Source organism: Columba livia, chromosome 12, assembly GCF_036013475.1.
Source record: "Columba livia isolate bColLiv1 breed racing homer chromosome 12, bColLiv1.pat.W.v2, whole genome shotgun sequence".
In the NCBI taxonomy this organism is placed as follows: Eukaryota; Metazoa; Chordata; class Aves; order Columbiformes; family Columbidae; genus Columba; species Columba livia.
Window position 1 is genome coordinate 14497012 of NC_088613.1, and position 15724 is coordinate 14512735.

Here is a 15724-nt window from a genome sequence, read left to right on the forward strand (position 1 = left end):
GGCGGTGTTTGCCGAGTGCTCACGGAAATGGCCGAGTGAGCCCGAAGGCGCATCGCTCCGCCCAGCGAAGGCGCCCCCTGCCTGTTCCGTGTCACTTTCTACCTGCCCGGTGCCATCGTGTGCCTGTTCCGTGTCACCTTCTACCTGCCCAGTGCCACCGCCTGCCTGCTTCTTGCCATCTCCTGACTGCCCTGTGCCACCCTCTCCCTGCCCCATGCCACCCAGTCGCTGCCCTACTGCCCCAGCAGCTCCACCCCGTTGTGGCCCCCCAGTACCTGTCCAGGAAGTGTCCCCCTGCAGAACAGGGACCGGTGGGGGCAATCACCCTGTGCCCTGGCACATGGCACAGCCGCCATGCCAGCAAGCGATGGGCATCCTGCCCACCATGGGGCGAGCACCCTGTGCTCTCCTTAGGGACATCTGCAGGCTGCGAGGGGCTGCAGGTTTGCCGGCCAGCATTCCCCACACCCTTCCTCCATCAGCCCAGGCAGCATCAGCCCCGCAGTGGCCTCCCAGCAGCCCTCTCCTGCTCAGGACAGCTGTGTTATTAATTAGTGTGCTTACCGGCCTGGCTGCCACATAATTAGTGTATTCAGGCAGCATGTTTCCCCTCCACCCCCACCCCGAGCCAACTCTCCTACCTGTCCATGCCAGGTTCATCCCTTGTCTCTCCTCACCCATGCAGTCCTGTGCTCCAGAGCCAAAATCCCGGGTGGCTCCAGCTCCTGTGTCCACTCCCACCCGACCCCGTGGGATGTGGGGTGGCGAGTCCTAACGAATGTACTTTATTACCTCAGCCTCGTAGGGACTGAAGTTCAGCTGGAAAACAGCTGGAAGCACTTGCCTCTGGATGAGTTTCGGAGCCCGCCGTCTGCAGCGAGGTCTCTCCCTCCCTCCTGGCGGGAGGTGGAAAAAGGGTCCTGGTTCCTGCGGTTTTGTCCTCGGCCCCTCAGGACCCCCGTTCCTGGAGCCCGGCAGGGCTGGCAAAGGCTTGGCTCAGCTCTCTCCTGTGTCGAAACCAGCTCCTGGATCTTCTGCTTGCAAAGAAAAAAATCTCACAACCTTTTAAAGCCTCGGAGAAGCAGGAGGTGCATTGGAAAACGGGTGATCCTTGGATTTGTTATTTTTGACAATCTCATCACTTTGGGCCTGACTCACGGCTTTTGAATGTTGGGGACGGGCAGCAGAAGGGAAGAGTAGATTTGCTCAGCACAGGCAGCAAGGACAGGCAGGACGGTCAGGCAACGGAGGGGGTTGCTGTCCTGTTTCCAGCCCCCTCTCCATCGTCACTGGGGTTCGCGGCTGCCCCGGGACCCGGTACGGCAGGCGGGCTGGCCGGCCCCCAGCCCCTCCAGCCCCCAGCATGGCGCAGGAGGCGGCCCCCGTCCTGCTGGTTGTCCTCACCAGGCTGGTGTCATCCACGTGGCATGAAGGTGAGAGCTGGGGTTGTATGGGCACAGCGGGGCTCCCCAGGGATGGCAGCCGGCAGGGTCCTGCTCCAAACAGGGGGCTCACTGCAGGGAGAGAGGGAAGGGGGCGGTGCCCTGGTACAGCAGTGCTGGGGAGAGCATCAGTGCCTATGGGGTATGGGGTGCCTGTGGGGTTGCACTGTGGGGTACGGGGAAGAGTGGAGGGGGGTGCTGGGAGGCATCCAGAGAGAAGCAGGAAACCAGCCTCTCCATCACACCCCTGCCTGCGGGAGCACAGCTTTCCTGCTGATTCCCTGCTCTCGCAGGGGCCATCAGCTGGCAGATGTTTGCCTGGACAGAACGCTAAGATCCAAATCCCCTTGCAGCTGAGCAGCCAGGTCAAGGATCAAAAGCCTTTACCCTGTTTGGGGGTGGTTTCCCAGTCTGTTCTCCTGTCCCTGGCCCCTGGTCCCACTGCCAGCACAGCTGGCTGGGGATGCTCCTACCCGGCACAGGCAAAGCTGCAAGCTAGCCCCAGGTGAGAAGAAAGGGCAGTGCCTGCACAAAAAGGGAACATTGCAATTAAATGGCACATCTACCTGTGGGGACAGAGCATACCCCATCCCTACTGTCCCAGCAGGGGCTCAGCAGCCACTCTGAGAAGCATTCCTTGCTCTCTGGCACATCTCCACTGCCAGCCGCATGTGTGCCAGCCCAGGCCCCTCTGCTCCTCAAGGCATCCATGGCAGCATGGGAAGGGCATCAGAATGAAAAGCTTTGTGGAAATGAGTGGGTGACTTAACAGAGCTTGTGGGAAGAGTTCGGGAGCCGCTCTGTAGTAAAGTTCATGTTGGAAAGATTTGTAATGCAGTTTCCTCCCATGACGGCAGGGCTGCTGTTTGGGTCAGCCTCGGTGGATATCCCCTTCCCAAAATGGGTAGCAGGGGGAAGTGAGATGAGTGCAGCCATGGTGGGTCTGCTGCTTCACCCGAGGTCCCCTCTTGGGCTGAGCCTCCCCGCCATACCGGAGTGGGGACCGTGGTGGGGTGGGCTGGAAGAGAGGAGGGGGCAGCGCTGGCGGGGGCTGGCGGAAACACGGCGGAAACATGAGCTCAGTGCTGGGGAATGTCGCGGCCGGCTGAGACGCCGCTGTGCCGAGGGGCCGAAGAGAAGGATGCCAGCCCTCTCCCCCTGCTCGGCTCCCTTCCTGCCTGCTGCTCCCATGGGGACATGGTGCGGGGCAGAAGGACCCTGCAAGAATGGTGCAGTTATGCCCTCCCCTGTCCGTGGGGTCAAGGGCCCCTCTGCACAGTATAAATGGCATGGGGCCAGCGGCTCCAGCCAAGTCCCTCCAGCAGCTTCATCCTTCCCTGGTGTACGAGGGGCTGCATCCCCCCCAGCCCCGCTTGGCCAGGGGGCTCCACTGGGATGGGCAGGAGAAAGCAGCTTCTTCCTTCCCTCGGAACAGCCAATGGCAGGGTTGGTGCCATGGGGACAGTGGAAGAACTTCTCAGCAGCACGAAGCCAGGGGTCAGTGCCAGCCCACTGCGCCAGCCCTCATTTCCTTCCGTAGCGGCAGCTGCTCCTGCCACTGTTTAGTCTGCGGGCTGGTGCCAGCACACATCTTGTCGCAGGGGACTGGGTTCACTGTCTTCCCAGCTTAACCCTTGAGGGCAGCCCCAAGACCAGCAGGACAGAGTCTGCTGGGGGGTATGAATGCTCACTGGGGAGTCATGGGATGTTTTGAGGTTGGAGGATGCAGCTGCCCAGGAAGACATGGTCATCTGGATGCTGCTGCTGCCATGATCCATCACACAGCCCCCTTGTCTACCTCTTCCTCCCTAGGGTCTGGCTATTACACAGCCGAAAGCCATGCCAATGAAGTGTACGTGGAAGAAGGCCCTCCCGATCCTGCCCTGGACTATCGCCGAGGTAACAGCACCTGAGCCTATCCCTCAGGTCCTTGTGGGGAAACTGAGGCATGGCAGAGCTAGGCAACCCCCTTGCCTTCCTTCTCTTCCCCAGTGCCCCAGTGGTGTGCCACGCTCAACATCCACCGCGGAGAGGCCACCTGCTACTCACCCCGGGGGGGCTCCTACCGCAGCAGTCTGGGGACGCGCTGCGAGCTGAGCTGCACCCGCGGGTACCGGCTGGTGGGTCCCAGCACTGTCCAGTGCCTGCCCAGCCGCCACTGGTCCGGGATGGCGTACTGCCGACGTGAGTGTGCCCTGCCATCAGCTCACCAGCATCCCCATGGGCACCTGCGGCAGCCGGGCCTGGGCACTCTGCCCACTAGCATGGTTGGGAAGACGCTTCCCTCCCCTCTTTGCTCTCTCCATCCCAGAAATACGGTGCCACGTGCTGCCTGCAGTGCTGCGGGGCACCTACGTGTGCTCGGCCGGCGTGCAGATGGATTCCCGCTGTGACTACACCTGCCTGCCTGGCTACCAGCTGGAGGGTGACCGGAGCCGCATCTGCATGGAGGACGGGCGGTGGAGTGGGAGCGAGCCAATCTGTGTAGGTAAATTCTCACCCTACTGTTCTCCCAGCCCCACACTGCTGGGGCACGCAAGGGCGGGCCACGCTCCATCCCTGGGGTGCCTACAGGTATCACCCCTACATCTGACCTGACCATTGCCAGGTGCCAGCTCCTGCACCCCCTGTCCCTGCTGCTCCCCGAGATGCTGTTAGTCCCAAAGCAGGGGCTGGCACAGGCCACGCTCATCTGGGATTGGGTCACTCTGTGCTGGCATTCCAGGGTGCCCAGGCTGTGCACAGCATCCCTGGGGTCACTGAGCACAAGGGATGGTGCCCAGCTCTGGTAGCCCAGCCCCAGCCCCCACGGGTTCCCCCACTCCCTCTCCTCCCTGTGCGCAGATTTGGAGCCTCCCAAGATCCGCTGCCCGGAGTCCCGGGAGCGGATAGCTGAGCCTGGCAAGCTGACCGCCACCGTCTACTGGGACGCCCCCCGCGTCAAGGACTCTGCCGATGGCATCATCAAGAGGTGAGGATGGAGGCACTGCTGGCATGGCTGGCAATGGCAGGAGGCCAGGCTGGGTGCTCCCTCCCAGGGCCCTGATGGAGAAACCTGTGTTCTGGGTGCAGGGTGATGCTGCGGGGCCCAGAGCCCGGCTCCGAATTGCCCGAAGGAGAGCATGTGATCCGCTACACTGCCTACGACCAGGCGTACAACCGAGCCAGCTGCAAGTTCAGCGTCCGTGTCCAAGGTGAAGCAGGATCCCTTGGAGCTGCTGGGTGCCCCCTCCCAGCTCCAGGCTCTGCACCCCACATCTGGGGCTGTGCCCCATCACCCCCAGCCCTCACCCTGCCTCCCCTTTTGCAGTGAGGCGCTGCCCCGTCCTGAAGCCTCCACAGAACGGCTACATCTCCTGCACCTCCGACGGCAACAACTACGGTGCAACCTGCGAGTACCTGTGCGATGGGGGCTACGAGCGCCAGGGCACCTCCCTGCGCGTCTGCCAGTCCACCCAGCAGTGGACGGGCTCCCAGCCCCTCTGTGCACGTAAGTGGCGTGGGGCAGTGGGGGACCTGCTCACAGGGATGTCCAGTGCTCAGAGTGGATGCTGCCCAGTATGGCAAAGGGGTGGAGAAGTGGTGATAGGGGCGGGGGGCGGAATGGCATCTCCCCACACGCTGGCCTCTCGCCCCAGCCATGCAGATCAACACAGCTGTGAACTCAGCCGCCAGCTTGCTGGACCAGTTCAACGAGAAACGCCGCCTCCTCGTCATCTCAGCTCCCGACGCCTCTAACCGCTACTACAAGATGCAGATCTCCATGTTGCAGGTGAGGAAACAGTCCCACTGCCCCCCTTCCCACATCACCACCCCCAGCACCCTCTCACCATGCCCCCTCTCCACAGCAAGCTGCCTGTGGGCTGGACTTACGTCACGTCACCACCGTGGAGCTGGTGGGGCAGCCCCCGCATGAGGTGGGACGCATCCGAGAGCACCAGCTGTCTCTCAGCATCATCGAGGAACTCAGGTAGGGTGGATGGGGGGCTGTCCTGAAGAGCCAAGTGCCTGTGTGAGGGGACAAGGGGATGAGGACACCTCTAGCAAAGCAGGAGGCTGCAGCTGGGTTCATGGACAGCCCCTTCCTGCTGCATCAGAGGTGCATTGTGCCATGTGGGGACACCCCCAAATAGAGCACCACCAGAACCTGAGGAAGAGCTCACAGCTGCGGAAGAGATGGGAGCCACCATCCCGGAGGACCCGAGCACGGTTGCGTGGGGTGGGCAGGCTCAGCTGCCCCAGCACTGACCAGCAGCTCTCCCCTGCACCCCCAGGCAGTTCCTGCACCTTACCCGCTCCCACTTCAACGCGGTGCTGCTGGACAAGGCGGGCATCGATCGTGAGCGCTACATCTCCCCCGTCAGCCCTGACGAGCTCTTCGTCTTCATCGACACCTACCTGCTGAGTGAGCGGGAGGCAGAACGGCAGGCGAAGAGCGGGGACCCCTGCGAGTGAGGCAGCGCCAGGGAGAACCCCCCCTCCACCGCCACCAGCCTCGGGGGACAGACACCTTCCTTTCTGCTTATCTAGTCGCCCACTGTAGAGGAAGACCAGGGTGCTGAGGACCTCCAGGGGAAGGGGAACCCCTCTCCAGCTGCTCTGGCACAGAAATGTGAACAGGGACAGGGACCAGGTGCCAGCAACATCCCCACTGCCCAGCAGCCAGGAGCAGCCTCCAGCTGTTGCGTGGGATGGCTCAAGCCCAGCTGGTACCATGGCAGGAGATGTCAGAGCCCCTGTGCTCAAACCCCAGAGCAGGGGGAGAGAAGAGACCCCAATACTGGGCTGCCAGAGCAGGGGAGAGCAGGCAGGACAGGCAGAGAACAGCACAACAGCCTCTCATGCAGTAGCTTCACCCTCCCTGTGACCATCCACACCCTGTGCACAACCTGAACTTGATCCCCGTGACCTGGGGTCAGCTCTGCCGGGCCAGCACTGCTGCCAGGGTCCTGCTGGAGCTGCCAGGAAACCTTTACTAAAAGCGAATTGCCCCACGCTTAGCAAAGTCAGTAGCATCCATCCTCCCCACCCCTTGCTTCCCCTTCCACCAGCCACAGGGCAACCCTTCCTGGGAACTATTTTGACAGTAGAATAACTTGAAATAAATAAATTTGTACAGAAGTCATCACAGAGAGCGAGCCCTGGGAAACCAATCCTTCCTGGGGGCCATTACCCCCAGCCCCCCCCGTCTGACCCCACAGTGCTCCATCCCGGCCCCGCAGCCAGGCCTGGGGCTGGGCTGTGCAGGGGTGCCCCATCCTGGAGCTGGCAGCATCCTGGGGGAGGAGGGTGGAAAAGGCGAGGAGGGAGCAGACTGTGAAACAGAGGGGGTGGGAAGAAGAAGAATGGAAAGAAGAAAAAAAGAAAGAAGAAAAAAAAAAAAGAAAACAACACATTTCACAGCGTTTTGCCTAGAGGGAAAAAAGGGAGGGTCCACAAGAACTCTAGTTCAGCCTGAAATTTGGTGCAAAGGCAAAGACAAAAGGAAAACCTTTAAACAAAGCAAGGGCAAGAAGGCTTTCTGCCCAAGCCTGTTTAGAGGAGGTTATGTTTATTAACGTATAAGCAAAAAAAATAACCATGTTTGGCAGCCCTGCCAGGCTGTGCAGCTCTCGAGCAGCGGTGCCAGCCCTCATCTGAATCCCGGTGCCAGTGCTGCAGCCTATGGCCTCATCTTGGCCATGGTGGAGCGCAGCTGGAGCGTCCCCTCGGCCCAGGAGCCTGGGTACTGGCGCATCTTCTGCCACAGGTTCAGCTCTTCGCCCGTGGAGTCCATCCAGTCCACAGCCTGCCCATTGCTCATGCCTAGGAGAAAAGATGGATGTGGGCGCAAGTCAGTGCCGGAGCAGCCTCCTGCCCACGAGTGAGGCAGCCCTGAGCAAGGCTGCTTGTCCCCAGGGTTTTATAGGACCCCAGGGCTGCTCACCATTGCCCACCCCCAGACGGACACCCCCGAGGAAGTCGTTGCTGGACAGTGGCTCCCGATCCCAAACCGTCAGCTCCAGGCAGATGTGCTGCAGATCCTCGGGGTTGATGCCATTGTAAACAAAAGTGTGGTTGTAATGAGGGTTCAGGGTCTTCTTCACCACGGGCGTCTTCCTCTTGGAGGCTTTGGTTTTGTGTGGCAGGAGGTAGCTGGGGAGGCATCCCCTTTGGTTAGCAGCAAATGTGCAACTGCCTTCTGGCCCAGGGACTGGGGCACCCCAGGACCTGGTCTGGAGCCCATCTTCTCTAACATGGCCCAAGAAGAGCTCTTCCCCAGCTCCTGAAAAGCCACTCAGCAGACTGCAAGCAGTCTAAGGAGGGGAGAGGACAAGGACTGGCTGCCCGGGGGCTTAGTGACCTCTGGGAAGATGATCTGACAGCAGCTGGATCCCTGCCATGCACACAGCTTCCCAACACGACTGCTCAACAAAGCAAAGCCCAGGAGCCCGTTTGCTACCAGGAGCATCTCGGCTCCAGGCAGATGGAGACTTTCAGGGTACCAAAGCAGGCAGCTTGTGGCAGATAGCAGAGAGACCCTTCCCTGTCCCTTGTGGCAGCTCTGGGAAGTGCCCTGGGATGCAGCCAGGGAGTACAGTGCCTTCACTGCCCCCCACACCAGAACCCACACTCACCCTTTGACAAAGCTGTCTGATGTCCCCCCAGATTTAGCAGCTGTGAGGTTCTTGGCTTCTTTAATCCAGACCTGGAGCTCACCGCCTTCCCCTGTTTTGCCTGGGAAAAACCCAACACAGCAAGAATTAATCAACCTTAATTTTCACCACCACTGATTTCTAGAAAAGTCCTGCTGAACAGCCTTCATGGCAGAGGCAGGCACAGATCTGCAGATTGTATCGCCTCCTGCCTCCTCCTCTCCTGGCCCTGCCTGCTGAGGTGAAGGCAGACAATTGCTTCATGCAAGGCCCAATGGTCTGGCATTGTGCAGCCCCAGAATAGCACTGGGACTACTGGGCCAGCTGAGGACAGCCAGGTCTGCCCTGAGCCACAGCAGCCTTGCAGGTGCTGCAGAGAAGAAGGCTGCAGTGGCACCCCCAGACTCATCTCGCCTGGTCACGAGCAGGTCCTGCAGCCTATACAGAGATTCTGGAGCTTCATTACTCACCCTTTCTGTCATTCCCAGCCCCAGGATGCTTGGAAGATGGGATGTACTTCATGGAGACAACCAGCTCTCCCTTGTACTGGTGGAGACCAGCAGCATCTGTCCCGATCTGCAAAGGGGCAAGACCTCTCAAAAAGTGCTGGAGAAGCCAAAGCAGACATGGTGATGGGCTCTTCTGCATGCATCACCTCCCCAGGCTGGGCCAAAGGCTTCTCCTAGAGGTGGTTTAGCTGGCACAAATGCCTGCAGACCCTCCCCAGCATTACCAGCTCAAACTCAGACCAGTTCCTTTGGCTACTACTACTTTGGCTCAATCACTCCCCTTAGGAAACTCTATTGAGGACTTTCCACAAGCTGCTCGAACCCCAGCAACATAGAGGGCTGAGCCCACAGTACAAGTTAATCTAAAGAACCAGACTTAATCCCAGCAGCAGCAACTGCTGCTGCCATCGAGCTGCATGAAGGGCCTGACTGCCCATTCCTGCAGCCCACAGCACGATGTCACAGCCAATTTCCCTCACTTGTTGCCCTGTTTCTCCAATTCCTCCTGGCCAGGGCAGGGAGCTGGGAAGAGCTGTGCTCTCGGAGCAATCAAGCAAGCAGAATGAAAATCCCTGACGAGGCAGAGACAAGTCCTGCAGCATCACGTAGTGGACTTACTGAGGAGGAGGAGAGAAGCTAGGCTCAAGGCAGAAGATCTGCCCTTTTTAACTAGAGCAGTACTGCTGTCTGCTTCCAGGTTCTTCATTTCTCCAAAGACTTGATTTAGCACAAGCCTTTTGGCAGCTCTCTGACCAGGTCTCTGTACCCCTCTGCCCACAGAGGGCCACCCCCCGGCAGGGCTGGGTAAGGGAGGACTGGGGTGGCCAGGCCAGCACCTTGCCATGCAGGGGCAGAAACTCCTCCAGCTGGCTCTCGAAGTTCCAGGCGTCCAGCGGGACCTCTACCTCCCCCAGGAACGTGTTTCGGCCAAAGCGATCATGGTGCCAGACCGAGAATTGCAGCGTCCTCGCAAGCAGGAGGGACTTGTTAATCTCGTACTGGGAAGAGAGACAAGAAAACCAGCGGTGAGCAAGCAGCACCAGGCAGGGGACAGGCTTTGTATACACCATCAGCCACAGCTCTCAGACAGGAGAGGGGACAGGTTTGAGGAGTGAGGGATGCACACAGGAGGCTGTTTGTCCTCCTTCCAAACCCTGCTGAAACCTCAGAGCCCTGGGGCAGTGGTACAGGAGCCCAGGCTCTCTGGGCAAGCGGTCCTCAGAGCCCATGTAGAGCCAGGACCAGGACTCATGGCACCCAGCCATCCCACCTCAAGTGAAGTTCTGCCAGCCCACCAAGCCTCAGGTGGTCAGAGCACAAGACCTCAGCAAACCCAGGGCTGAGGGAGCCCGGAAACCAAACCACAGCTCCCAGTTCCCTCCTGTCCAGAGAGCACGTGGCCTCAGCAACGCACTGCCAGGCTGGGGGACAGAGCCAGCCCTTCCCACCAGCCAGTGGTGGCCACAGCAGGGACTGTGACAGGCAGCGCCAAGTGCTTCTGCCCTGGAGCCCAGAACTGCCTTATCTGAGCCTCTGCAGCCCTGCTGCCCTCCCTCCCACTACTGTAACCCGTCTGCAACAGCCCAGGAGCCCCTTCCGTGGAAAACAATGCCCAGAGGAAGCAGAAGGCCCCTGCTCTGGGTGCCACAGGAATGTAGGCTGAGACACACAGATTCACATCTGCAGCTGTGCCTCTACCATGGCACCTGGGGTTTGACACCACAGCCCCATCTGAGCAGTGACCCAGCCTGGCAGTGGCTTTTTCCAGCTTTCAGCGTGCTGTGTCTGGACATGGAGCCTCTGCAGAGCCCCCACCCCGGGGCTTGGAGCCCATCCATCCCCTGCTTTGTTGCAGCAGCATCCCCTGGGCCAAGTGCATGCCAGGCCCCAGACCGTCCTCACTCACCTTCAGCAGCTCATTGTACTGGGGGTTGATGGTGTTGCGTTTGATGGTCGTCTTGCGTTTCCCTTGTCGGGATTTGTCGGGCAGGAGGTAGGTCTTCACATACCTGCAGGGAGCATTTCACCAGGGCCTCCCCACAACTAACTCCCCATCAACCCCCTCATCCCCAGGACAACCCCAGACCTCCTGCCTCGCCAAGACCCATCCCTACTCACAGCTCCCATCTCTGGTGTGCACCCCACAACCCAGCTGAGCACCACCACCAGCGATGCCACTGGCCACCCAACCCCAGTTCTCACGGGTTGGAGCGCTTCTTGCCCTCGTCCCCGTAGGCCAGCTGGCGACACTCCTTCACATGAATGAATAAGGTCTGTGTCTTCTGCTCGTAGCTCAGGGAGAAGGAGATTCCCCCGGTGACCGCAACGTTGCCGAAGTCGCCGGCCTCACTGTAGATGCTGACCATGCTCCCCAGTGTGCCCTGGAAGACACAGCAGGACTGATCCACGGCAGCATCGCTTGGTGGGTCCCTCTTCATCTGCCCCACGCCTCCTCTGCTACCTCCCCAGCCCCTCTCTCACCCCTCCATGGCTGGGGATGACTGCCAAGCTCCCTGAAAGACAGCTGGGTCTCCACATTTCAATGCTTTTCAAGACAAGGAAGCCCCCTCACCACAAAATCTTGCCCCCATGCCCCAGGAGCTGCCCACTCTGCCTCCCTCCCACCCAACCTGTCGGCACTGCCCTTCTCCACCATGTCTTCCCACAGCAGAGCAGAGCACGGCCACACTGCAGGGACCCACCGAGGAGGTGCCGCTGCGCATGCTGCCCCGGGCCACCCTCTGGCGATGGATCTCGACCAAGTTATCGATGTCCTCCTCCTCCTCCTCCTAACAAGAAGAGACTCATCAACTGCCTGTGTGGGGAGTACCAGGGCATGGCCAGCCAGGCAACTCCTCCACCTTGCAGCTGGCTCCACGGCACACCGAGGGTCTCACCAGCTCCATGTTGAGGCCAGGGACTGACTTGCTCCGGTCCCCCAAAGAGCCACCTTCCCCTACAAAGTCCTCCAGGCGCAGGTCGATCACTGACTTGGTGTAGTCTGCACGAGAGGTGGTGAGGCAGGAGGCAGCAGTGTGGTGCAGGACTGGCAGAGCCCTACTGCTCCCTCAAGCAAGAGGCTGCCCCAGCCTCTCCCACCGAAAACCCAGGGACAAGCAGCTGCGCTCCCCTCCACCAGGCTGGCACCCAAGTCCCTCCTGCACCCAAGCTGCTCTCACCTGCAGGCCTCACCACCCGCCGGGGATTCTTCTTGAATATGGTTCCATGCTCATCCACCAAGGTGCTGCTGCAGGTCCCCACGGCAGCATCCTGGGGAGGAAGGGTCCCTTCAGAGCAGCACAGGGCTGGGCACCCCACACAACTCCCAGCCCCATGCCCCAGGACAGGGCTGAGCCTGCCGGAGCAGCAGCACGCACTCGTCCAGCGGAGAGCGCGGTTTTGGAGCGGAGAGGGAGGGTCAGGCTGGAGGCAGCAGGCCCTGCTGGTGCAGCAACCTGTTTTCCATCTCTGGGAGGGGCAGCTCTCTCCAGGGAGTTTCTCCTGTAGAGGACACAGAAAGGTCTGTCCCAGGCCAAGAGCACAGCTGGGAAGCACCATCTCCCCACATGCTCCTCGGAAACACACAATGTCTGCAGAGCACCCCAGCCTGGGGGGCAGAGGACCTGCCTGTGCACAGCCAAGTTTCAGCCCAGCCAGAGGAGCCAGCTCCCCCTCACTAGGCAAGGAAGCTGAACAGAGCAAAACACACTTCACACAAAGGTCCTCATCCTCTGCCAGGCCAGCCTTGCCACGTACAACCTGCCCAGGTCCCCCCAAAAGGAGCCCCTCACCTGCCCCCCACACCACCAGGACTAGGTCTGTAGCCATCCAGGCTCATGTTTTCCATGGACTCTGTGTCGCTTTTGCCATCTGGAGGGTCTGAGACATCCGGAAACAAACTGCAGACAAACAAAACCACAGGTATGTCCTGTTTGGCGAGAAGGCCAGTCTGAGAGAAATCTGCTGCACCACTGATGATCCAAACAGGGCTGCAGCGTCCTTCCTGTCCCTGCGGTAGATGGGGGCTGGTGCCCAGAGCTGGAGTGGTAGCAGGGACCCTCACCTGCGCCCCTCCTGGGGTGCTGGGGGGCTCTGCTGCTGGGCTGCGGAGGAGCTTTTGGGCTCACCGACCTGGGCTTTCTGGAGGAGAGTTTGTCCCACAGTCTCCCTTTTGCTGGCTGGAAGGAGAGAGGCACCAGGAGGACCACGTGTGGTCCCAGCCAGCTCCACACTGGGCAGAGGAGCACCAGGGAAAGCTGGAGCATCCCAGGGGACTGGGCTGCGGGAGAAGGTGTTGCTGTGGCATCCTTACCTGCCGACCTGTGCCGCAGGGACAGCCGCACCATGTCGCTGCCCAGGCGGTTGGCAAAGCGGTTGACCCTCTGGTCATAGAACCAGTCACCCGTTGTCTTCTTCAGCTCGCTGCAGGGCAGGGGGGCAGTGGGGGACAGTGAGGGGCAGCAGGGAGCTGCTCACTGTGCCCTACTGCCACAGCCAAGGAGAGCACAGGCTCCATGGGGAAGCTTGGCAAGTGGCTCAGCAGGGACGACGCACTAGGTAGAAGACAGGCCCAGCTACATCCCCAAGCACAAGAGCAAGATGGGCTTTGTGGAGCAGGGAAGGTCGAGAGGGAGGAAACCTGGGGTGCTTGAAACACAGGCTGCGTGTGGGCCAAGGGGGTATGCCAGAGTCAAAGAGGAAAAAGAGCAGGGAGGGCATGAAGGAGACCAAGTGTGCAACACAAGCCAGTTCTCCATTACCCAGCCATGAGTACCCACCCTGGGAACTGACAGCAGAGACAGCTGCCCTGTGCTGAAGACCAGCTGGGCCAAGAAAGGTTGGCCATGAAGCATTAAGCTGGGGTGACCAGGAGGAGGAAGAGAACAGGAAGGGTGTGCAGAGTCCCTGCCACTTGTCCCTGGGTACTCACGCCTCCTTGGTGCAGACTTTGCAGCGCCAGGAGCCGTTGGGGCTGTAGGAACGGCAGTCCCGACACACCAAGTGGTTGCAGCCCCGGCAGGTGTTGGCCTTGGGGCTGACACGACCCAGACTCTGCTGGCAGCGGGCACACGTCCGCTCACTGTAGCGCTGGCTGCCTCGCTTGGCTCCCTTGCGCCGGATCTCCAGCAGTTCATTCTTCAGGCGCCTGCTCGGACCCCAAAACCAGGAGCCGTCAGAACCGCCCCAGCCGCTTCTGGAGCCAAGCAGGGAAACCAGCAAGCACCCTGCCTGGCCCAGCCACATCCTCACCTGATTCGCCTTTCTTCTGCTTTGCGGAGCTCCTCATCACGCTGCAGAACCTGTAGGATCAAATCCCTCTCTGCGTCCGACAAGAAGGACAGATCCACAGCCTCTGACATCGCTCTGCCTGGGATTGCTCACCCTCGCCAGAAGTAGTGGGACGTGTCCGTGCTGAGAACAAACCAGCCGCTCAGCACAGCAGCCACATCGCGGGCTCGCAGCCCCACCTCAGCTGGGTGTCCCATGCCCGCACCCCGAGGCAGGACACGCTGCCACCCCCCAGCCCGCATCACTGCGCCCAACACACTCTGGGCGCAGCCGGTGCCCCGGGCGCCCGCACCCAGCCCGCCCCGCCGCCTCCGCGGCCCTGCCCTGGGCACGGCGCTGCTGCGGGCTGGGCTGCCGGCCGCCTGCCAGCCCCGCTGACCTCACCGCCTCCGTGGGACCGCGGCTGGCGCCCAGCACCCCCGGGGCAGAAGGAGCCGCCCCAGGCTGCTGCACCCACAAACGCACCCCGGGCTCGGAAAGTTGCTCTTCCCCACGCAGAGCAGCCGAGGTGGGGACGCGCACCCGGAGCAGCGGCGGGAGCAGGATCCGTCCCGGAGGCGCTGACAACCCGACCCCGGGCGGCCGCGGCAGCTCCAGCCCCGGCGGAGGAGGGCAGAGCCGCGCTCCCGGAGCTCCGGAGCCCGCCCGGCGCCCCCCGCTCCCTGCCCGAGGTGGCGGCACCGGCGAGCCGGGAAACGGATGGCGGCTGGAAGCGGCCGCTGCCGACTGCGGCGGGAGGGACTTTCCCGTCCCCGCAGCCGCGCCGCTCCCCGGCGCCGCCCAGGGACGAGGGGGGAGCGGGCCGGACCCCAGGTTCTTCAGTACCGGCGGGGTCCAGCGCCGGCCCCAAGACTCCCCGACCCCCCCGTCTCGGGCCGTCCGGTACCTGCAGCGGCTCCGGCCGGCGCCTCCCGGCAGCGGCGGCGGGAGGGACAGAGCGGGGGCGGTGCCGCCTTCTTAAAGAGGCCGCGCCCGCTGCACCTGCGGCACCGACGGGGCGGTCCCGGCGGGAGGCGGTGCCCGCCCCGTCCAGCCCCGTGTCCGGAGCTCCCGGCACCGTGGGGACGGTTCCGCACCTCCAGAGCTGTGGCCCCAGCCCCGCGGGCTGCTCTCCCCTCGGCACGGCTGGGCACAGCCCGGCTGGGTACTCGGAGCTGGGCGTCCTGCCCCGGCTGCTCCCCCACAGCCCTGTCTGGGAAGGCAGCTCCTCCCAAAGAGCACACACAAGCCGGCACAAAGTCTACAGCCACTCGAACCGCTGCGGCGTCCTCCCGGGGTCCCCAGGACGGTGGGGGTTGAGGGAAAAACGTCATGAACATAACGTCCTCCCCACAAGGCTCCAGCCTCTGCCCTTGTCCTTCGTGGGCAGAGGTAGAGCCAGCATGAGCCCGAGGTCAGGCAAAGACCCCCCTGGCGTGATAGTGGGGTCAACCCTGGGGCCCCTCTGGGAACCCACTAACCAATCCCAGAACCTACATGCAAAAAGGCTTTTCGTTTTTACATTGACAAGAAAGCTCAGTTGTCTGTGTTACACTGGCAGGCCATGAAGTCTTCAACTCCAGTGCAGTTGGCTGTAAATGAAAAGAAAGCAAATATTTATTTGATGCAATTCCATCAGAAATTCAAGTTTCATATGACATACTTTGTTGACAGTAGTAGATCTTCAATTCCACTGACTTGTACCTTCAAAATTCTGAAATTATTTAAGACATGAAGGTTTACCTGGTTAAATTACTGAGATTTCATGCCCATCTTCCAGTTAGCCAGTAAATTGTACAGCTTGTATTATTATGATTTCTATCACACCATTTAAGTGTGATTGTATGTGAATTCCACTAGGTGTCACCTC

The 15724-nt window shown here is 61.0% G+C and overlaps 2 protein-coding genes across 5 annotated transcripts; one reads left to right on the forward strand and one right to left on the reverse strand.

Annotated features, from left to right (window-relative positions):
• Positions 1 to 10: 10 nt before the first annotated feature.
• On the forward strand, positions 11 to 6572 carry SRPX2 (sushi repeat containing protein X-linked 2). Its single transcript, XM_021284438.2, has 10 exons — positions 11 to 1433; positions 3255 to 3341; positions 3435 to 3626; positions 3754 to 3930; positions 4287 to 4413; positions 4515 to 4636; positions 4753 to 4932; positions 5081 to 5214; positions 5291 to 5412; positions 5717 to 6572. Exons 1-10 carry the CDS (start codon positions 1364 to 1366, stop codon positions 5895 to 5897), a joined length of 1392 nt encoding a protein of 463 aa, XP_021140113.2. The 5' UTR covers positions 11 to 1363; the 3' UTR covers positions 5898 to 6572.
• Positions 6573 to 6902: 330 nt separating this feature from the next.
• Positions 6903 to 14911, reverse strand: SYTL4 (synaptotagmin like 4). 4 transcript variants are annotated; one of them, XM_065077875.1, is made up of 17 exons: positions 14762 to 14911; positions 13837 to 13998; positions 13517 to 13732; positions 12899 to 13008; positions 12650 to 12764; positions 12378 to 12485; positions 11964 to 12087; positions 11766 to 11856; positions 11484 to 11587; positions 11289 to 11375; positions 10789 to 10967; positions 10493 to 10595; positions 9423 to 9584; positions 8548 to 8653; positions 8060 to 8159; positions 7369 to 7577; positions 6903 to 7247 (listed from the first exon to the last, which is right to left on the reverse strand). In XM_065077875.1, exons 2-17 carry the CDS (start codon positions 13944 to 13946, stop codon positions 7105 to 7107), a joined length of 2067 nt encoding a protein of 688 aa, XP_064933947.1. In that variant the 5' UTR covers positions 13947 to 13998; positions 14762 to 14911; the 3' UTR covers positions 6903 to 7104. The 4 variants fall into 4 exon arrangements, with proteins under 4 accessions (XP_064933947.1, XP_064933949.1, XP_064933948.1 ...); XM_065077877.1 differs by lacking the exon at positions 14762 to 14911 and adding an exon at positions 14398 to 14732; XM_065077876.1 differs by lacking the exon at positions 14762 to 14911 and adding an exon at positions 14341 to 14732.
• Positions 14912 to 15724: the final 813 nt, after the last annotated feature.

Excerpts from the sequence above, each read along its gene's own strand:
- SYTL4 (XM_065077875.1), bottom strand. The coding sequence starts at position 13,946 with ATGTCAGAGGCTGTGGATCTGTCCTTCTTGTCGGACGCAGAGAGGGAT. Across the intron at positions 10,596-10,788 it reads GGCAAGAAGCGCTCCAACCC|GTATGTGAAGACCTACCTCC; the intron begins GTGAGAACTGGG and ends TGCTCCCTGCAG. Across the intron at positions 9,585-10,492 it reads AGTACAATGAGCTGCTGAAG|TACGAGATTAACAAGTCCCT; the intron begins GTGAGTGAGGAC and ends CTCTCTTCCCAG.
- SRPX2 (XM_021284438.2), top strand. The coding sequence starts at position 1,364 with ATGGCGCAGGAGGCGGCCCCCGTCCTGCTGGTTGTCCTCACCAGGCTG. Across the intron at positions 1,434-3,254 it reads GTCATCCACGTGGCATGAAG|GGTCTGGCTATTACACAGCC; the intron begins GTGAGAGCTGGG and ends CTTCCTCCCTAG. Across the intron at positions 5,215-5,290 it reads TGCAGATCTCCATGTTGCAG|CAAGCTGCCTGTGGGCTGGA; the intron begins GTGAGGAAACAG and ends CCCTCTCCACAG.